The sequence below is a fragment of the Canis lupus genome, chromosome 3 (assembly GCF_011100685.1).
Source record: "Canis lupus familiaris isolate Mischka breed German Shepherd chromosome 3, alternate assembly UU_Cfam_GSD_1.0, whole genome shotgun sequence".
Classification (NCBI taxonomy): Eukaryota; Metazoa; Chordata; class Mammalia; order Carnivora; family Canidae; genus Canis; species Canis lupus.
The window spans coordinates 26161002-26183766 of record NC_049224.1 but is presented as its reverse complement, the minus strand read 5'-3'; the positions used below and the strand labels follow the sequence as shown (position 1 = coordinate 26183766).

The 22765-nt window shown below is 43.3% G+C and overlaps 1 protein-coding gene across 4 annotated transcripts in view; it reads left to right on the top strand.

The window, feature by feature from the left end:
- RASGRF2 (Ras protein specific guanine nucleotide releasing factor 2) overlaps positions 1 to 21085 on the top strand; it is a 239440-nt gene extending 218355 nt beyond the window's left edge. Inside the window, exons 22-27 of one of the 4 annotated variants that reach the window (XM_038532437.1) lie at positions 2779 to 2863; positions 5579 to 5776; positions 11394 to 11473; positions 12428 to 12545; positions 13137 to 13205; positions 18002 to 21085. In XM_038532437.1, coding sequence (XP_038388365.1) covers positions 2779 to 2863; positions 5579 to 5776; positions 11394 to 11473; positions 12428 to 12545; positions 13137 to 13205; positions 18002 to 18127 — 676 coding nt within the window. In that variant the 3' untranslated portion in view covers positions 18128 to 21085. Of the gene's footprint in view, positions 1 to 2778; positions 2864 to 5578; positions 5777 to 11393; positions 11474 to 12427; positions 12546 to 13136; positions 13206 to 15972; positions 15994 to 16059; positions 16350 to 17040 lie in introns of those variants that run through there. The other 3 variants (XM_038532438.1, XM_038532439.1, XM_038532440.1) reach the window with 3 other exon arrangements.
- The last annotated feature ends 1680 nt before the right edge of the window (positions 21086 to 22765 follow it).

The following is a 22765-nucleotide window of genomic DNA, read 5'->3' as shown; positions in this document are numbered from 1 at the left end:
GTCTTCATCCTACGATTGTTTGATCCGACTTCAATGACTTTTGGTCCCAGTTTATGTTAGAAATATTGAGTTGGAAATACTGGGGGCTGTCCAGATGGCTACTCTTATGTTTCTTTATGTTTAGTGGTCCCCATGGCATGTGAATTTCTTTGTACCCTCACATCCTTGCATTATAGAAACCTCAGTATGGCTCCAACAGTGGTTCTCAGACTTCATGGTGCCTAAAATCCTTTGGGAAACTTGTTAAAAATGTATATTCCTACATAGCCCCTGCAGAGATTCGGATTCTAGTAGGATGGAGGCCCAGGAAACCTTTTTCACTGAGAACCCCATTGAGAACTGAGTGATCTAAGACTATACTTTGAGAAGCACTGATGTTGGGTAAAATCTGTAAATTCTGCTTCAGTTACTCATTCACCTCCATGAATCAACAAGTATTGCTGAACTTTGAGTCTCTACAACAGTAGAGATAGATTCCCAAGATGGAGCTTTACCTGGGGTGTGTGTGGAGCAGAGAGCTGTGCTGTGTGAGCTGCCCTGTGGTGAGCGTCCATATGTATCAACACTTTCAGCTTCTCACATAGAGCACAAGGGGGCCCTCTGGCCCCTTCCAGCTGCAACAGTCAGTAGCTCCACAAGCAAGGCCTTTGTTTGGACATATGACAACTGATGGCACACGTCCTTGAAATAGCTAAATGAAGGGTAAAGGAGGGGCTGGGCAAGAGATACAAATGTGACCCATGTCATGGGTAGAGAAGGAGGGCATCATGATGATGTGGGCTCAGACATGGCAGTGGTCAGAGCTACAGCTATGTCAGAGAGGTAATAAGGGGCAGAAGATGCCCCTGCAGGGTTTTCTTTATGCATTGTATCTTCTCACCCTCCCCCTGTCTCTACCCATGAACAAGAAGGGAGGGGAGCAAAATGTGACCTATTGGCTATACAGGTGAATCCAGTAACTACTTGAAGACTTGAGGTAGAAACTACAGTGCCATGGGGTGCCTGGGTGGCTCAGTCGGTTAAGGGTCAACTCTTGATTTAGGCTCAAGTATGATCTCAGAGTCTTGAGATGAAGCCTCACGCCAAGCTCTGTACTGGGCATGGAGCCTGCTTGAGATTCTCTCTTTCTCCCTCTGCCCCTCCCCTCCTTGCATTCTCTTTCTGTCTCAAGAAAGAAGAAAGAAAGAAAGAAAGAAAGAAAGAAAGAAAGAAAGAAAGAAAGAAAGAAAGAAAGAAAGAAAGAAAGAAAAGAAAGAAAAGGAAAGAGAAAAAGAAAGAAAGAAAGAAAGAAAGAAAGAAAGAAAGAAAGAAAGAAGAAAAGAAAAGAAAAGAAAAGAAAAAAAAAAGAAAGAAATCACAGTGCCTCTGCCTGCTACCTCCTGACTCCCCTCTAGTGCAGTGGGGATTTAGTGGGGAGATGAGTGTGATCACCATAAAGGAAGAGAAAGAGCAAAGGCCAAACCCCCATGGTTGATCTCTTTCTGGGACTCTCCCTTCCACTCCTCTCCTCCCTGTGCTCTCTGGTGTGACCATCTACCAATTATTTTCATTTATGGAACTGGCACCCTTTTATGTCCAACAGCCTTACAGAACTTGAAGGAATAAAAAAAAAAAACCTTTGGCAGGGACTCAGTCAACATTTCTGAATTAAGAAATCCAGAGTCAGAGTAATTTCTTTCTTTCTTTTTTTTTTTTTTTTTGAAAGATTTCGTTTATTTATTCATGAGAGACACAGAAAGGCAGAGACACAGGCAGAGGGAGAAGCAGGGCCCCCAGGGGGAGCCTGACGGGGGACTGGATCCCAGGACCCCGGGATCACGACCTGAGCCGAAGGCAGATGCTCAACCACTGAGCCACCCAGGTGCTCCTGTGTCAGAGTCCTTTCATTTCAGCTTACATGTAGTCATGCCTATACAGAATACTTCCTGCATGCTCCAGTTTAGCTGTCCATTGCCTTCTGCCATCAGTGAAGTGAAGGAGCAGGGAGGTTATTCAGAAGACAGACCTTCTACTGGGCTGAGCTCCTACCACTGTAACTGCCTTCACCATATGATGTGGTAGTAGCAGTGTTTATTCAGCCTTCACTGTGTGTCCTGTTCTGGGCTCTGGGGAGAGCAAAGGAAAATCCCTGCCCATGGAATTGACATTGTCCTGGAGAATATCAGAGCAAAGTGGAGGAAAACACGTTATTCATCATTAACATTTTTCATAGTGATGGATTTTTCAGCCCTTCTACTAAGGCTTAAAAATTTTTTAAGCTGATCCAAGGAAAATAATCTGGGTTCCTGACTTGGTCCTTAGCCTCTTTACTCTTCTCGAATTGGTCATTGTGTTCCAATTTCAGAGAAGTCTTTATCATGATCTTAATAAGGACAGAGTTCCAAACCTTTATAAGAGAAAGGTGGAAATTGAAAACTATTTTTCGGGGATCCCTGGGTGGCTCAGCGGTTTCGCGCCTGCCTTTGGCCCAGGGCGTGATCCTGGAGTCCTGGGATAGAGTCCCACATCGGGCTCCCGGCATGGAGCCTGCTTCTCCCTCTCCTCTGCCTGTGTCTCTGCCTCTCTCTCTCTATCATTAATAAATAAATTAATTAAAATAAATTAAAAAAAAAGAAAACCATTTTTCTATTTGGCATCAAGCGGTAAAATCGTGGAGATGAGCCAAAATTCATGTGAGAGGAACAAATTTAATGTATATAATATTCATGCTCATTGTTCGAGATTGTAGCCACCATTTAAAAAACTGAATTGGTTTTCTGTTCTCTTTTGCACTTACAGAGAATTTCTTGGGCAGGGGTGGATGAAGCTGGATAAAAATGAAAGAACACCTTACATTATGAAAACCAGCCAACACTTCAATGATGTGAGTAACCTAAAATTAAAACGTAAGGCATGTTATAGAAGATGAGTATCAGGGTCTTAAGACTTCTCTAAAATTAAGCAAATCTACTACCCACTCTTTAAACAAAACTGACAAAATGTTTCTTTAAAAAAAAAAAAAATCCTGTATTTTCTCTAATTGCTCACAATGATGTAATAACTTCCAGTTAACTTCCAGACCTAAGAGATTCACTTTTGATGGTACCCAAGTCTGGTAAATGCCCAGTGACGCATAGATTGCTGCTCTATTGTTATAATCATCATTACTTTGTGGTTATACATTGACTAGTTCTAATAGCACATGTGTCCCTGGTCTCTAGTGGTGCTGGTGACAGTAAGGCTGGATTAGTAGAAATCATCCCCATTATTACCGAGCACTCAGGACACATGCATTCCATGGTTGGCAGGGACCCCTTGGAGCATAATTACAGTGTTACTGCAGCTGTGCACAATGGTGACCAGCTGTTGGTCCATCTCCCTGCCTTGCTTTTCTCCAGCAGTAAGACAGAGTTACTTTTATACCCACCAACTCCTAATTGGCTTTGTCCTAATGATTTCCATCCTTTGGCAGAACCACATAGGTGGGAGTGTCTTCAGGCCTATCTAGGGAAAGGGAAGGCTCCCTTACCAGTTCTACTAAAATACAGTAAGAGGAATAATGATGATGTTAAAAAAGACCATCAGGATTCCCCGTGGGCAAATTAGTCATCCAGCATCAAAATACAAAACAATAGTGTAGATTCCCTGCTTTGTGCAGGGTACTTGCAGAGTCTGTATTTACTGAATGAATGTTCTCGCATTCCTAAAGGACAGGACGCATGACCCCTCTAGGCTACTGTCTGAGAAGCAGAGCCCCTGCTGCAGAAAATAATTTTCTATGGTCTGTGCCATCCATACACTTGCGATACAATGGATAATCAAATCATAAGTTTCATCCCAGATTCCAGACCCTCACGTCTCCACTTGGATGGCTACTTGCACCGTGCCTTCAACAGATTGCAAATGGAACTCAGCATTAGTACCTCCTGGACCTGCCAAGCCTACTTCTTCATCTTACGCTATGTTCTTAGTCTTTCGTGGTGGCCCAGACCACGAACTCACCCAAGCACAGAATCTAAAGGTCATCTTTGACCCCTTCTCTGTCACCTACCCCACCTCACTCCTCAATATATTAGTGAGCTCTAAATCTACATATGCCCCAGACCCTTCTGTTCCTCTTCTTTCCTACTGCCATAACCTCGACTTGACCTTTCACCCTTTCTCCAGGAGCTCCTACATCACTATCTCCACGGTCATCTCATTGCCCCCAAACCCATTCTTCACACAGTGTCACGGAAATAACTTTTCTGAAAGACTGATTATAACACTTTCATGACAAAATCCTGTCAGTGACTTCCCCTCACCTTCAGGATGCAGTTCTAGCTACTCAACATGGCCAACATGGCCCTGCCTACTGGGCATCTGTGTCTCTCTCGAGGCTTCCCTGTGCTCCTTAGACAACTGCCAGGTCCTTTGTTACACCTCACCTTCTACCTCTGTCCCTCTCCAAATGTTCTTCTCCTTTAATGGAAAGCAGTGGCTAATTCGTGCCCATCCTTTAGGACTCAGTGCAGGGATGACCTCTTTCTGGAAGCCTCCTCTCTACTAGCCAGATGCCCCCTGCTATCTCCAGGTCCTCAAATCTTCCATGCAGACTTAGCTTTGTATTTCACTACATGATACTTGTCTGTGTCTGCCTCCCTTCACCTTTCCACCTAACTAGGCTCAGTACCTTGAAGTCAAGGATGCTGATTTATTTGTTTTTCCTGTTCTCAGAACCTAAAGAATGCCTACTCCATTCTAGGTGCTCAACACAAAATAATTTTTTAATGAATATGTACAGTGATAATTCTGAGACATCTGAAATACCTATGGAATGGTCAGAGAATCGGTATATTTGCCAAATAAAGTGTATGGATATAAGATTACAGACCCTGCGTTCCCTTTGTTAGTAATCAGCCCTCAACTGTTCTTTTCCTTTCTTTATTCTAAGTGTTGAGCTGCTCCAGCTGCTTCTTTTTCTCTTGGTTTCAACTGATAGAATTATGGTACTTAGCCTTGAAACTATAGGTCCTATTAACTCTGGTGGGAAAAAGATCCAGTGAGATAAGATGGAGTAAGTGTTATCTCTTCCTCTGTCCCTAAATGTGTCTGGCTTGAGAGCGGATCCGGTTAGAGTTTGATTTGACTGGGGGTAAATATGTTTTCTTATAAGAAGTAAGTGGGGCTTCCTGGTCCCCACGTGTCAGGGGCGGAGAAACATGTGGAGAGGCTCCAAGGAGTGAAACCCATAACCCATGAAGGTTGCCATTCCTCAGGGGTTAGCTCATTCTTTTCCATTTCCTCAGTGATTACTGGAAATAACTCCTGCATCAAAATTACTGATTAAAAAAATGACCTGGTCCCCCAACACGTTGATGCCAAACAATCCCTCTGTCTGCTTCGAGGATGAACAGATTCCCATTAGTTTCTTCTTCTTATTATTATTATTACCACACACACTTTAGTCTTTTAAGAAGGTTGGTATCTAAATAGGAACTTTGATCTCCATCCCTCTCGGCACCTATTTTCCTGAGAGTTCTATGGTTAATTAGGCACTTTGCCTGAATGCGTTCCTTTGGCTCTTAGCTGGCGTCTCTTGGCTTTTCCATTGTCTCAGATGAGTAACCTGGTGGCCTCCCAGATAATGAACTATGCGGACGTCAGCTCGAGGGCCAACGCGATAGAGAAGTGGGTGGCCGTGGCGGACATCTGCCGATGCCTGCACAACTACAACGGCGTGCTGGAGATCACCTCAGCCTTAAACAGAAGTGCCATCTACCGGCTGAAGAGAACCTGGGCCAAGGTGTCCAAGCAGGTGAGCGCCTGCATGCCACCCAGCCTGCTGCGGAGAGGAGAGGCCCAGAGGAACAGTACTAATTAGGAAATAATTAACTCAATTGAGCAGCTCAGTTGCCAAAGAAAGGGGCCAGTGTGGGTAATTACTGCGTTCTTATCACTTCGTTGATGCCACTCATGTGCCCTTCTAATTGGTTAATTTGAAAAACAAATGCAACCCAAAACATGCATTAAAACATACACAGGGCACTGGGTGCCTGGGTGGCTCAGTTGGTTAAAGGTCTGCCTTTGGCTCAGGGCATGATCCCAGGGTCCCGGGATTGAGCCCACATCGGGCTCCCTGCTCAGTGGGGAGCCTGCTTCTCCCTCTGCCCCTTACCCTGCTCATCTGTACCCACCCAGGTGCACACACTCTCTCTCTCAAATAAAATCTTAAAAAATAAAAGCAAAACATATAGGGGGACAGCCTCAAATGGTGTGGTTGATAGTCAGGAGTTGTTTCCTGATTGAGGGAAGACACCTTGATTCCAATGAACAGAGCGATGTCCTGCGGGTCCACTCTTTCTCCCCAAAGTAAGCAAAGAAATGCCATAGGGCCTCAGTGTTCACTTTTTTTAGTTGTTTTCTTTGGTGATTTATGTAGTAAAGTTTTGTCGTAATGACTTAGGTGTGCAGAAAACGTTCTTAATTTTCTTTTAATTAGACTCAGCTTGTTCATGCCTGTCGTTTTCATTCAGTATTTTTAAGATTCAAATGAAATCACGATCTCCCCTTTGCCCTTTCTCCCGGCCTTCTTCCCAGGTGTTGGGGGGTGTTGAGGGGAGGGCTCCTCTGGGCTTCTGGGAGCTCACATGCACCCACTGGTCTCCTGTTGTAGTCTTCTGCTGGTTGGTCACCGGGTGCAGGCTGCTGTGAATTGCATGTGCCCGTTGTGTGTGTTCCTGCCTGGCCTGTCCAGAACAGGGTGGCTTAGCTGATCTCCCCTCCCGTTGGGCCCTCCCTGGCTCTCCCTGGCTCCTCCGAGCTGGGTGTGTCCTGCCTCTCCTACAGGCTGCCCTGCCCTTGGTAATGCCTGGTGGGCAGGCTAACTCTTCATCAGTAGATAACTACCTTAGCCCTCTCAAAGGGCACTGGGAGAATTTTCTAGATTCCTTCACATCCTGCTGGTACCAGAGGCAAATTCTTTTGTCTGTGAACAAAGTCTTGGACCTTGCAAATAAAAGCCACAGCTTTTATAAGTACTGTTTTAAAAACAAACAACACTTCTTATGCTGAGATCATTGTAGCTTCACATACGGTTTGGAAGAAATAATAGAAATCCCCTGCATCTGGCACCTCGTGCCCCCCAGTGCAACCTCTCATGTAACTGTGAACATCCCAATCACAAAGTTAACATTGCTAACATCCACTAACCTTATTCAGACGATCTGTTTTACATATACTCATTTGTGCCTGTATTGACTTTTATGTACTTGTATTACCCTAGCAGTCAAGATACAACACGGTGTTCTTACCAGGATCCCTCCTGCCACCACCCTTTTAGTCATAGCCACTTCCTGCCTGCCCCCTCCTTAACTCCTGGCAACCAAAAATCTATTTTCCATCTCTATAAAATTTCATCATTTCAAGAACATTATATAAATGGAATCATATGGTATGTGACATTTTGAGATTGCTTTTAAAAAATTCCCTTGAGATCCATTCATGTATCAATACTTAGTTTCTTGTTATTGCTAAGTAGTACTCATGGTATAAATGTAGGACATTTTAACCATTCACCCCTTGAAGAACATCTGGGTTGTTTTCCGTTGGAGCTGTTACAAATAAAGCTGCTATGCACATTCACATCTAGGTTTTGTGTGACTGTAAGTTTTTGTTTCTCTGGGATAAATGCCCAAGAGTGCAAATGCTGGATCATATGGTAATTGTGCATTTAGTTTTATAAGAAACTGTCAAATTCTTTTCCAGGGTGACTGTACCATTTTATACTAGTATCAACAAAGTATGAGTGAACCAGTTTCTCCAAATTCTTGTCCGCATTTGGTGTTATCACTGTTTTCTATTTTAGCCATTTTGATATCTCATTATTGTTTTAATTTGCATTTTCCTAATGGCTAATGATGTTAAACATCTTTTCATATGGTGGTTTACCATCTGTTTATCCTCTTCAATGAAATGTCTGCAGCTCATTTTTTAATTGGATTTTTTTTTTTACCTTTGAGATCTGGGAGTTCTTTCTATATCCATCCCACTTTATTCTGTTGCAAAATTATTTTAGCTGCTCTAGGTGGAGAGGCCCCAAGGAAGGCCTTTCCATATAAATTTTAGTAAAAAAATTATGTCTAAAAAACTTTACTGACATTTTTATTGGAATTTCATTAAACCAGTCAATTTGAGAACTGACATCTTTACTCTGTTGAGTCTTCCAGTCCACAAACACAATCTGTCTCCCCGTTTCTTTAGGCTTTCTTTGCTTTCTTAAATCAGCATTTTGAAATTTTCAGCATGTAAGTCTTGTATAAATGTTTTAGATTTTTGTCTTAAATATTTCATTTTCTTTAGAGAAATTTTAAATGTTATTGTGGTTTTAATTTTGGTTTCCACACATTCGTTGTTAATATATACAAATGTCATTGATTTTGTGTGTGTGTGTTGGTCTTCTGTCTGCAACCTTGCTGAAAACCTTGCTGAACTCACTAATTAGTTCTAGGAGCTTTCTTTGTAGATTCCTTGGGGTTTTCTACATACACAATTGTCACTTGTAAATTAGGAGTTATCTTATTTCTTTCCAATTCATATGCTTTTATTTCCTTTTCTTGTCTTATTGCTCTAGCTAAACTTCTAATACTATGTTGAATAAGGGTGGTGAGAAAGGACATTCTTCCCTTGTTTTCAATCTCATGAGGAAAGCATTTAGTCTTTCACCATTAGGGATAGTGCTAGCTATAGGTATTTTGTAAATGCTTTTATAAAATTGAGGAAACTACTCTCTTCCTAGTTTTTTGAGAGATTTTATGATGAATGGGTGTTAGAATACTATTTTTAGTTTTAATTTTTTTTAAAGATCTTATTTACTTATTTGAGAGAGAATGAGAGAGTGTGGGCAGGGGAGAGGGGCAGAGGGGAATAGCAGAGGGAAAAGAGCAGCAGACTCCCCACAGGGCAGGCAGCCCAACTAGAGGCTAAATCCTAGGATCCTGGAATCCTGACTTGAGCTGAAGGCAGACGCCCAACCAACTGAGCCACACAGGTACCACTGGGATACTGTTTTTAAAACGGGCTTCAAGCAGCTATTTCAGAATCTAAAAGCTGGACACTGATGCCCCTGTTGTGGCTAGATTTTGCCTCCTCCTAAAGCGATGGTAGCCTTAGCTGTTGGGCACAGGATACAAAGAGCATATTCTCCTGTCATAGATATTGTCACACTTCATCAAGATCAGCAAGTCACACTTCTGCCTTCTCTTTAATTCTCCTCCCCCTATTTTTTTTCATCTGAGTTGATACCAAGAGATTCTTAAATCATCTTTAAGAAAATATTAGGCTGGGGTGCCTGGGTGGCTCAGCGGTTTGGTGCCTGCCTTTGGCCCACAGCATGATCCTGGGGTCCAAGGATCAAGTCCCACATCAAGCTCCCTGCATGGAGCCTGCTTCTCCCTCTGCCTACGTCTCTGCCTCTCTCTCTGTGTGTCTCTCATGAATAAATCAATAAAATCTTAAAAAAAAAAAAAGAAAATATTAGGGCTCTGATCCAGCAATTGCACTACTAGGTATTTACCCAAAGGATACAAAAATACCCATTCAAAGGGATACGTGCACCCCGATGTTTACAGCATCATTATTATGATAGCCAAATTATGGAAAGAGTCCAATGTGCATTGACTAATGAATGAATAAAGAAGATGCGGTATATATATATACTGCACACACACACACTATACACACACACACACACACTAAATTGGAATATTAGCAATAAAAAGGAATGAAATCTTGCCATTTGCTATGACGTGGATAGAGGTAGAGAGTATGCCAAGGAAAATAAGTCAGTCAGAGAAAGACAGATACCATATGATTTCACTCATATGTGGAATTTAAGAAACAAAACAGATGAACATGGGGGGGAAAGAGAGGAAACTAGAGAACAGACTTAACTATAGAGCACAAACTGAGGGTTACTGGAGTAGAGGCAGGAGTCAGGGATGGGTTAAACAGGTGATGGGCATTCAGGAGGGCACCTGTTGTGATGAGCACCAGGGAGTGTATGTAAGTGACAAATCACTGAATTCTACACCTGATACTGAATGTCAATTAACTGGAGTTTAAAGAAACATTTGAGGAAAGAAAGGAAAATATTAGGACTTTCCTGTGGTTGACTTAAGTGAGATTCATGTCTTTAACACGATGCGGCTTTAGGAATAACTGATGATGGAATAGGGTGATAAGACTAATATCCAAATTATTTTTTTTTCAAAATTGAATATACTCCGATAGAGGCATTAAATAGAATATACCATTTCAACCACATGTATGTGTCACTTGATGTGGCTTTAGGATGAGTGAGGGACTATCCTCCAGGGCCTAGGACCTCAGTGTAGTCACCATAGGTAGTGCCTGGTTGTAGATAAGTTCCACTTCAGACACTCTCATCATACCGTCTGCTCTCTAGCTGTCTCTTCTTCCGATCTGAGTCCTGTCTGGGAAACATCCAGAAGGCCTGGTGGAATGTGCAGTCTGGAGTCCACCAAATTTGGTCTGTGACTATAGGACAGACTATATTTCTGCAGCTTCTTTCTCCCCAAGGATAGCTCTGGGCCTGGCAAGAGGCCTATCCAGCCCCATCCCATTTCCCCACACCTACATCCCTGCCAGGCCTTGCTGGCTGTCTTCTTTCAGAGTCCTCAGGAACCAGGATGGAGAAGGAAGCCCTTTGAGTCATTCTGAAAGCTCTTGTGAAGCATGCAGCTCCTCTCCAGATTGAGGCAAATTAGTCTGAGGTGTTGCAGCTTGGGCATTCCAGGTGCCTTTCCCTGCCAACCTGCCCGGGCATCGGTATTACCAGGAATGCGTCATCACCCCCAAGGGCCACCCTACCATTCTCTCATGTCCATGGAAGAAACTCCAGATCAATATCAACAACAGTTTTATTTCTTGGTAAATGTCACTTAAACTTTTCTAACAAGTTGATGAAGATGATCACAAAACAAAGGGTTTGTAGCAGAAGATAGCCAAGCAACCAAATCTGTGTTTTGATGATTTGGAAATTAACACCCAAAAGATTCACCATGAAAACCACCTGACATGAAACCTCTCCTTTAAGATTCCGTAATTCAACATGTGCTTTATCAAGTCTTTAAATCTCTAAATTTCTCATGCATTGCAATTTTTCATTTTCCTCTTTTTGACTAAATGAGCAGTGTAGTCAATTTCTCTTCTTCACATGCTTCTTTTTTTTAATCAATTAAATTAGATGATAATGCCCCATGTCTGTATTTTGAAAATATCATATCACAACAGTCTGACAAAGGTATCAGCACCTGCAACTGTAGAAGGGAATTGAGGATCTCTTGGTAACTTACCCATCTTGTCAAATCACAGGAGTATTTTTATGACATGCTAAGTCGTTTGTTTCTTTCTAGACAAAAGCTCTAATGGACAAGCTTCAGAAGACCGTTTCATCTGAAGGAAGATTTAAAAATCTCAGAGAAACCCTTAAAAAGTATGTTTATCTCAATTACTAAGTTATTCACAACTCAGAAATATATTTTAAAAATGTATACAGTATACAAATAGTGGCCTACCTCCTACTTGAAAAAAAAAATGGGAAATGACTTCCATCATCTAGGTATTTTCCTGATTTTTCTTTATATTTGAAATACTATGCATACAGTAATTGTCTTGTAAACAGACACGTGGCATGCAGACTATCCCAAATAAGAAGAAAATAACATCAGCTTTTACCCCAAAATAAAAGCATCTTTTACTATAAAAAGTTTCTTGATTTGGTATTTATTAACCTAAACACAATGAGGAGACTGTGGTTTGCATAGTTTGCCCAGCATCACTTAGCAAGTGTTCTTGCTGGGACTCAGACCCAGTTCTCTCTGGTTCAAAAGTCTGTGTCCTCACTCTTGACTCTGAGAAGACCAAGGTAACCCCCTAAAAAAAAGAAAAAGAGAAGGCATCGCCTTAGAGTACAATGGGGATATCCATTAACATCGAATATCATCTTGTAAATATTGAAATGTTACCTTGTAAAACATTGAAATACTAACCAAAACAGAAAACAAGTTTTACAAGCTCTAACCACATTGATTTTTCTTCCCAGTTCTTTAAGCTTCCTGCATGCGCTTACTCCTGGGAGAAGTATGGCCAGGTTACAAGTACTGCAGACAAGTACTGCTAAGCACATGTTTTGTATTTGTCTGCAAGACATCCTGTTGTTTGAACATGCCACTGTCTCAAGCACATTGTAAGATATGGGCTGTAATTTTCTATTAGATTCTGTTGTGAGATGTATTGGAAACTCAATATCATGAGTATGCTTGGGAAGACGGAATTACAAGGCTTTATTCTTCAGGATTGAAGCAGCATAGTTGCTTCCTGTAAAACAGGGGAGGGGAATCGCTGCTTGTGTGAATGAGCTTGAGAACAACGTCTCTTGGTTTTGCAGCTGTAACCCCCCAGCTGTTCCTTATCTGGGGATGTACCTGACAGACCTGGCCTTTATTGAAGAAGGAACACCAAACTTTACTGAGGAAGGCCTCGTTAATTTCTCCAAAATGAGAATGGTAGGTGATAATTTCATCGTCCACCTGATGCAGCGATTCCAGTGGCTTATAGGGAAGAGGCTTAGTCAGGGAGGTCACTGCTTTTGCATTTTGAGGCAGCGGGGATAAGGGACACTGGGTTTAATTAATCTGCTGTGGCTGATTGAAGTGATTTTCAGCAGGGTTGTTTCAGCTTGCAGCCTGGGCAAAGGGGCGGGGAATAAAGCTCCAGGGACGACTGTCTAAGACGAGACACACAGATGTGGAAGGCTTCTTGCTGGACAACCAGGTTCTGAGCGCCAAGATAGAAACAAGGAGCCCAAGGACAGTAATGCCCCAAGCTTGCCACCTCTGAACTTGAGGGCACACCCAGTGCCAGCTGTTCCTCTGATTGTGAATTCAGTGTCTTGCTGCATTTCACGTGGCTCATTGAAGGGCAAGAAAGCCCTGGCTGGGCATAGAAAATGATAGGGCAGGGCTCTGACCCTTCCCGGGGCGGGGGGTGGGGAGGAGTCAGCCCTTGCCTACTTGTGAGCAGGGCCAGGAAGAATGTGTGGTGATACAAGGAAATATTTTTTTTCTTTGCTTTTGTTGTTATTGTTTCTCTACTAGATATCACACATCATCAGAGAGATACGCCAATTCCAGCAGACTTGCTATCGAATAGACCATCAGCCAAAGGTAATATCATGTGGTTGTTAAGGGGACTAATAAAGAAACAGTGGGAATTTATGAATTAGAAACAGTGGTTAAGTTGATTGATAATATCTAAAGCTGACTCACAGAAAAGACCAATTGAATAGACAAATCTTTGGCAACTCTGATTAAGCAAGCAAGCAGGCAGGCAAAAAGAACATCAATTTATCAAGTTCTATCTGTTGTATATTCTATATTCTCATGAACCTGTCTACACCATCACCACCCTGGTCCAAGCCACCAATTATCTGTTACCTGTCTACTTGCATTCACTCTAGAATGCAAAGTCCATTCTACAGATTGCAGTCAGATAGAACTCTCTGAAACACAGAGGAAAATGTCCCTTTCATAAAATATTTCATAGATTTTTCATTGCTCTTAGGATGAAGAAAGAAAAAGTCTTGATGTGTCTCATAAGTCTTAGATTATATGGCCCCTGTCATCTTTCAGGATGTATCTCACATCATGTACCCCCCTTCTTCCTCTGTTCCAGCCACAACTGGACTTTCTTTCTTTCCTTTTTCTTTTTTAAATAGGTATTATTTTTTAGAATCATTTTGGCTTTACAGAAAAATTGAGAGGGTAGTACAGAAGATTCACATATAACTCACAGCCATGTTTTCCTTATTATTTCATGGAACTTGACAAACTTATTGTGAAACCCATAAGTCAGCTTAGATAGGCCAAAAAAAAAAAAAAAAAAGAAGACAAGGATTTTTTGGGAAAAAATAAGAGCTTTTCCTACCAGATACACAGGCATTTCCTAAAGCTGTGTGAATAAAACAGGACTACATTGGCATAAGAATGCAAATTCAAATTCAGTGGAGTGGGATGTAGTCCAGATGCGGATTTTGTCTATATGAAAATCTAATATGGAATAAGGGAGGCATTTAAAGAAAGTGCCAGAAAGAAATTGACCAGTCAAGTAAAAGAATAGGAATTTTGGCTCTACAGCTGATAAGTCACACATGCAAAAAAAGTCCAGATGAGTTCATTACCTAAATATAAAAACAGATATTAAATTATTTGCATAAAATATAGTACAAAATATTCACAACCTTTAGATTTGAAGGATCTTCCTAAATACAGAACATATGAACTGTAAGACACAAGCTTGAATAAGTTTGCTGCATCAAAATTAACCTTTGGTATGACAAAATGCAATTATTTAAAAAGCAAAAATAGGGATCCCTGGATGGCGCAGCAGTTTGGCACCTGCCTTTGGCCCAGGGCACGATCCTGGAGACCTGGGATCGAATCCCACATCGGGCTTCCAGTGCATGGAGCCTGCTTCTCCCTCTGCCTGTGTCTCTGCGCCTCTCTCTCTCTCTGTGACTATCATAAATAAGTAAAAAAATAAAAAATAAAAATAAATAAATAAAAATTAAAAAAAATTAAAAGCAAAAATAAAACCAGTCAACTAGGAGATGATTGTTTTGAAAAAAATTTTTTTTTTTTTTGTGAGAGAGAATGAGAGCAAGAGTGGGGTGCTGGGTGGGGCAGAGGGAGAGGAAGAGAGAGAGAAAATCTTAAGCAGGCTCCATACTCAACACAGAGTCTGACCAGGGGCTCGATCTCAGAACCCTGAGCTCTTCACCAAAATCAACAGCTGAGTGACCCAGGCACACCTAGGAGATGATAATTGTAATACGTAGAAACAAAGAGACAGAATAAAAGTCTTTCTATAAGTCTGTAAGGAAAATATAAACAACTCAGTCGAAAAATCAGCAAAATTATGAACAGGTGAACTCACAGAATAAGAAACAAAATTAGCCAATAAATATTTTTTAAATGCTCAACTTCACTAGTGAGAAGGGGAAACACAAATTATAATGAGGCATCATTTCCACCTTATAGATAAACAAAATTTTAGAATACTGGAAATCCCGAACATTAGTTTGTGCACAATAATACCAGGTACTGCAGTTTCAGAGGTTATTTTGCATCACCTGTTAGAATTAAAAATTGATGAACTGAACAACCACAACTCTTCTACATTGCTGGCGAGAATAACATGGTTCATCCACTTTAGAAACCTGTGTCCTGTGGATATTTCTTAAAACATTAAATATGCATCTACCTGATGACCCAGGAATATCCCTCCCAGGTATTTATCCAGGGGCACATGACAACATGGCCACTGAAAGTCTTGTATGAAGTGTTCATAGCATTTCTTAATAATAGCCCCGAACTGGAAACAGCCCAGGGGTCCATAAATAGGTGAATGGATCGACAGATGTTGTGTGTCTCACAGGAGACACAACAACAGGGCAGACTTGTGATACTTGTCACAGCCTGAAAGAACTTCGGAAGAGCACACTGGGTGAAGGAAGCTAGACACACAAGTACATGCTGTAGGGTGTTATACTATATGTCGGCAAATTGACTTTACATAAAATATTTCTTAAAAGACAAGTACATACTGTATGCTTCTGCTTCTATAAAGTTCTCGAAAAAAGAAGAGAAAAACACAAAAAAACCCCCAAATTCTCGAGTAGACCAAACTAATGCGTGGTAATAGAATCACAGCCATGGCCGCTTCTGGGAGCAGACAGGGAAGCTGAATGAGCACCTCCTGGGGGAGGGGGGTTGTCCAACTGTGATATCGACGTAAAGCTGAGCGGACCATGAGCTATGCCTACGTAAGTTTTAGCTCAATAAAAGTAAAGAACTATTTCCACAGAAATACACCAGGCCCCAACATTCTTATTTTAGTGTCATTTCCTTTCCTTTCACTTCTCACGTCCACTAGAAGTGAATGCACGTCCCCAAGGAACATTCCCATGTGAGCACCAAGCAAATGTGCTAACGAGGATTTTACTGTCACTTTGTGTGATAGCGAAATGTCAAGAGCAAACACCCCTCTCGATAAAAAGTTGGTGACTAAACTGGTGGATCACATATTAGTGCCGCACAGCGTTCACACTCTGTGGACCGACGTGGGGAGCTCTCCCTGCCTCACAGTGAAGATGTGAAAGCAGAGTAAGATGTACTTAGGATCACAAGGGGAAAACAGGTTTCTGTAAGTACCTGTAGGATCTAAAGAGAATGCAAACCACATGATAGCAGCGGCGCCTCTTCAGGGAAGTGCCTGGGGTTAGGAGCTGGGAGAGGATGGGAAGTGTATGGTGGCTGGCTTTCCCTCCCTCCCTGCCTTTCTCCTCCTCCTTCCCCGGAGAGGGAGGGGGGAGCGAGGGGAGGGAGCAGAAGGAAGAAGGAGGAGGAAGGCGGAAGGGAGGAGGGGGGAGGGGAGGGGAGGGAGGAGGGAGGGGAGGGAGGAGGGGGAGGGGGGAGGGAGAGAAGAGACAGGAAAAGGGAGGGGGAGAGGGAGGGCGAAGAAGGAGGGGAGAGAGGGGAGGAGGGGGAGGGAGGGAGGGGTGAAGGGTAGGGAGGGAGTGGGGAGGGAGGGGGGAGTAAGGACGGCGTGTGTTCAAGGATATACGCAGTCTTTTTTCTTCTTTCTTTCTTTCTTTCTCTTCTTTCTCTTTTCCTTTCTTTCTTCTTCTTTCTTCTTTCCCTCCCTTTCTTCTCCTCCTCCTCTCTTTCTTCTTCTTCTTCTTCCTCCTCCTCCTCCTCTTCTTCTCCCCCCTTCCTCATTTTTCCTTCCTTCCTTCCTTCCTTCCTTCCTTCCTTCCTTCCTTCCTTCCTTTTTTCCTTTTCTTTTTTCTTTTCTTTCCAATGAGAATATATTCATGATCTCTTTTTTAAAAATCCCGTAACATTTTTAAATGCTCGAGGGGGCATGTGGAGTTGTGTCCGACTGCATTCGGGGGACAGTGTTCGGAGCGAGCCCACGGCCGGCGTTTCCCTGTTCCTCCAGGTCACCCAGTACCTGCTCGACAAAGCCCTCATCATAGACGAAGACACGCTCTACGAACTGTCCCTCAAAATCGAGCCCCGGCTCCCGGCCTGAGGCTGGGCCGCCCGCACCGTGCATGCCTCGCCCCGCGGCCTCCTCCCTCCTCGGGGCGCACCCAGGCCCCCTCCAGCCCGCGAAGCCCCGGCCCTTGGCGGGGGCCGGACGCTGCAGACTCGGGGGGTGGGGGGGTGAGCCGAGGGTGCGCTCCTCCGGGGGGCGCCGCGCCGAGCACCAACCCCCCACCCCCGCCCCCGCGGGCCGCCCGCCGCCTCCGCTGTTTTCTGCCTCCCGAGGAGCGTCCAGAGCGGCCGAGGTTCCGTCTGCGGGGCGGCGCTCGAGCAGCCCCGGCGTCCCGCACGTGCATGGTTCGGGGCCTCGGAGCTCACGTGGGAGGAGCCGCACCGCCTGCAACTGCTGCTTTGGTCCGGAGGCAGCAGGCCCGGGGAGACCGAGGGCAGGGAGCGGACTGCGCATGCGTGGGCCGCGGGTGGCTGCAGGCGCGGCCCCGCACCTCCCGGCTTGCCCCCTGCCCTCCCCACGGTGAAGGCGGATTTCTCTCTCTCTCTCCTTTTTTTTTTTTTTTTTCTGATTTGCACAAACCATTTTTACGCTCACTGCAAATACGGTTGTATTTTCTAGAACGTTGTTCAACAGGATTTTCTCTTGCAAACCCACACGTCCGTGTGCTGTTGGTAGACGGTCCTGCACCGGTCATCCTTGGTTTTCAATTTGGGGATACTCGTGAGGGAACACATTCCATGTGTGGGGGGACGGGGACCCACCGCTCAACAGCGCTTGCATCAGAAGACGCAGTGCAGGGGTCGCCGCTGCCCGGGCCGGGAGGTGAGGCGGCTTTTTCCAGGATTGATGGTTGTTGCAGAAATAGGGCTATCTCGCGTTCACCTCCCTCTTCTCTTCTCAGGGAGAGCTCTGCTTTACAAGAAGAAACAGCAAAATACAGAGTTCTTGGTACCTGAGCCTATTGCACCTGCTGGTTTCTCTTGGAGGCATGAAGTATATTGATGCTGACAGTGAAAAAAAAAATTGACCTGTCTAGCTGTTTTCCCTCCTTCTTTGCACTTTAATTCTCTTGTTAGAACTAACGGCTGCCTAATACGTTCAATGTGCCGGCTCGTAAGACCCAGTGGAAGCACTAGCGTTCCTAATGTACCATAGAAGTGGAAAATGTACATTTTTCCTGCATGGTAAGGGCCATCTCTGTACATAACTATCTAGTGAGATACCAAGTAAGTAAAAGAAACTATTTATAATATTTGAAGACCATTCCAAAAAATATTTTCAATAGCTCATATTAGCCAACAGTGTAGCACTAAACCCCAGGAGGGTTACTAATGAATGCTTTCTTTTTTTCTTTTTTTTCTTTCTTTTTTTTTTTAAAGTTGCTTGTTTGTTCTCTTTAGTTTCAAATAAGAGGTTGATGCATCTTGATGCATGATAAGAAGCATGGGTTGTCTGGATCCTAACTGCATAACATGCAATTTATTTCACAGTGTTCACAAACTGAGGGTTTGAACTAATACATGTCAACTGCAAGACCTCAAGGTCTTGCAGAAGAAAAGGAAAATAAAGGTTAACTTTCTTGGCTCAAAAACACAGTCTTGGAAGGTGGACTAAGCCCAGGAAAAATCAGTGACAGCACCACACACATCGTAGTTTCAGGCAAAACAAACATGTGGGAAGGTCCATGCGCTCTGCTTTGAAGCCCCCCAAAGTTTCCCAGGGGCGAAGAGGTCATTCTGTGTGCACTTTCCCGGGAAGTTTGGACCATTATTTCTCTGACCCAAATGTTCCAGGGGCACTGCAGCCATTCTTACTAAAGAAAAATGAGAGACCGAGGAATTTCCAAATGCTCCTCCCCTTTCTCGGAGAGCCCAGGTTTCCTCAACCCAGTGACAAAGGTTTCTGGGGTTTTCCTGTAGAATGTTGTAAGCGCCCCCAGTGGTCAGCTATAGGAACCATCAATTGCTATGATGACCTTTAGTGTTTTATTGAATTACACGCCCCTCCTGCTTACTAGAGTCCGAAACCTTGCTGGAACTGCAAGAGAGAGAACTCTACCTCCAGGGGTGCTCCTTTTGATGACCTGCACCATTTCTGTACCATCTGGGATAAGAATGTGCATTCTAAAAAACCTCAGTTTGGTCACATTTAAAATCGCCAAGAGCAACTTGTAGTGCTTTTGATTGTTAAGGCACCCATCCTCTTCTGCCTTTCAAGTGTGTATTTAGTGTTGCACTGTGCACTCCCAGCTGTGTCTGCCTATATTCCATTATATGAGACCCACTTCTAAGACTCAAAGGCAGGTCAGCCCCCAACAACCAAATAGCAAATTCTTATATTATTGCAAAATTAACCTAGAAAATCAGAAGTAAAAAAGCCAATTTCATGCTTTCAGCTGAATACCCACATTTTGTACTGTCAATGAAATTACCTTGGGACTTTTAGGGGATGCCTTTCGTTATTAGCTAAGACATCCAGTTTTGCTGCAGGGACAAATCTCTTACTTAAGCCAATATATTATGTGACAGATTTAGGCATGAAGTAGAATGTTGTCACTTTTCCTTAGCATTTCTCTGAAGGAATCTAAAGAGAGAATTTTAAACTACTGTTGCAATATTTGCCAGTGGCTCTCACACAAAGCCCCCAGCACTGTTTGTTAGATTTTTTTTTTTTTTAATCTTAAAGCACTGCTTAAAAACAAATGAAACTCCTAGAACCTGGATAACTTGGAAGAGAATCCATTCTGGAGTATATGATGACAGACTAGCACCTCTTCTCTCACCATATTATAAAACATATAGCCTTGGGTTGGCAATGATTGGGCCACTTTTTAAATTCTCAACTAAAAAAATAATGTGATAGAGGGCTTATTCTCCCCCACCCCATTAACTTTTATTTTAAAATAAAGGATTTTATTTAGCTTTTCTTTTAAAGTTCGATTTTATTCCCCCTGACAAAAAACTTTCTCTTTGCTTTAAAGACTTTTAAAATCCAACCTGTGAAGTTTATCATTTTTTTTACTACTCTTGAAATGGGATATACTATATATGGGATATATATTACATGGTGGAATAAATTATATGTTATTTATGGCTAGAGAATAAAGCCAGGCTAATGTCCACAGCCAGAAGGAATAAATGAACTCAATTCACTTTCATTTCAGCAAGAGAGCAGATTGTAAGTTTAGATAGTGACTTGATTACAACGCCACTATGTGAATCCTGGTAATAAGACTTGAGTCAATGAAATCTAATCACAGTGTCATTTTTCCATGGCTGTGGGTGACTTAAAATTAAGGCAGGGCAGAGAAAGAGTAGAAAACAACCATTTTGTTATAGGTATAAACACATGGATGATGATTGAGATAATTATTCATTTTGGCTGCCACACAGCCTAAAATTAACATTAGGGTTGATTGTACTTGATCTCATCTGCCCAAGAAAAAGAAGAGATCTACTTGATGTTGAGCTACTGTCTTTTGCACAGCCCATGTCGTTTTTCCCTAGAAAAGCAGTTGTGAAAGAGCTGGCCGAGGTGCCCTAGCTCTGAGTCCAAGACCCAGATGTCCACCTGCAAGCTGGGAAACCTTAGGCCAGTGCTAAAACCTCCTTGAGCCCATTTCCTCATCTGCAAAACGGAACTAATCTTGATTCCTGTGCTGCCTACCTCACAGGGCTGTCATCAGGACAACATGGGTTAGAGTGTAAACTGTAATGTGCTGTCCAAATGTGAGGTAACATGATTACCATCCTCAGCTCTCTTTGGCAGAGAATTATTTAAATGTATTTCTTTGTTATTTGTGTGTGTGTGATGGACAGACCCGTGTGTTACCTTGAGGAGCATAATATTTGTGTCCAGTAACTGCAAATCTGCTGACATTTGTGATTCTGACAGAGGGGTTTGTGCCGTGGCCTAACACTTGCCAGGTGGGGTGTGGGTTATACCTATATGCAAATTAAATTTTGCCTTTCTTGATTCTCGAAAATCTCGTTAGTCTCTTCATTGATTTCTTTTTGCATTTTTCTACCTTGCCTTCTTTGTAGCAATGGGCTTCTTCGGATATTCTTTTACTTCTAAAGTTCAGGAGAAAGTAAAGTTTGGAAGAAGCCTATGTTGCAAGGCACTAAAATATCAGAGATTGGGGGGGGATCCTTAGAAAACATATCAAGGGTCATTGAGTCCCACTGTCTTTCAGTGCTTGAACCTTTCCTGTGACACCCCAGCCCACGTTTGACCACCTTTGACCACCCCCAGGCACACAGAACTCATTGCTGCCCAAACAGCTCGGTTCATCGAATGGCAGCTCGATACTCATGAACAGGCCGAGTGCTCGGGGGACATGGCCCAGCCATCACTCTGACCTTGGATGGGCTACTGAGCCAACTGAGGCTAAGTTCCTCACCTGTGAAATAAGACGCCTATCTGTCCTCAGAATTACTGCAATGGCCAAGTGGATTTATGTCAAGTACATGAAGTCGTGCTAACGTTTCGAGCCAAAGAGAGCATGGTGCAGCTGTCACCCACAAGTGAGAACTGAGGGAAGGAGGACTTTGGGTGTCTTGTGCTTCATTGGCTTTCTTTTCCAATTCTGAAATGAGCCATCAGGCTAGTGGGGATTCAGGAACCCAGGTTCTTCTTAACTTATGAGTTGGCCGTCCCGCAGAGCATTGCGCTTGCCCGCCGCCACATGCAGAGCCCTGGACTCAGGAACGAGAAAGAGAATAAGCCCAGGACTGATTCTGATTCCCTCTAATGCAAGTGTTAGGGCAGTGGCATGCTTCACTTCCGTTCCTGTCTGTATGACGAGAGTCAGCCACGTGGCCACACTGGCTACCAGGTGTGGATTGAACCCCCGAACTTGGAAGAGAGTCGGCAGTGATGAGAGAGGGATAAATGACATATAACAGGGTCATGTTTGAGGGATTTTTGGAACTGTGGAATTATGTTGAGTCCCTTGTAGAGGTTTGCCAATCCGCTCATAAGCTTCAAGATGGCCAGGTCCCCAACAGATAGTCAGCACCCCCTTTTCTCAGCAACATGCCCACTTCTCTTCTGACCTTACTTACTAATGTAAAACTGCCCTGTAAGAGATGAGGGGTTGGGGTAAGGGGGGAGGGGCTGAGGAGGGGGGAGCACCAAATGTCCTTTAGCAGGGACTTGGGGAAAACAGACAAAGAAGAGGGGTTTCTCATTGTAACTGCCATTCTATAAATTCTCCATTTCCATGCTCATCAAAGCTTCGTCATTTTCTGGGTTTGGGATCTGGGTTACTTCAGGGTCACTGGATTTATTTCATTTGGTGCCTGAAATGACTGGAAACAGTGTGCCCGCCAAAGAGCTACTTTAGGAAGAAATAGGCCTAAACTCCCCTCACTCCACCTTCCCTTACCCCAACCCACAGAGCCCAGCTTGCTGAGCAGCTGTCAGCCCAGAGACCTCCAGCTTGCTGCCTGTTCTGCTGGGGAGGCCCCCAGAGACAGGAAAGACCATGGCCCTTTATGGTAGAACTTGCATACTGGGAACTCCGACCCCTAGAAGATCATGCAGTCTGTTTGGTTGGTCCCAATCTGTAATTTTTTTTAATGAAATAACATAGAAGAGGTTAGAAAATATCTGAGTAAATCATACGTAGAAAGGATAAGTATTGCTTTGTAAAAATTTCGAT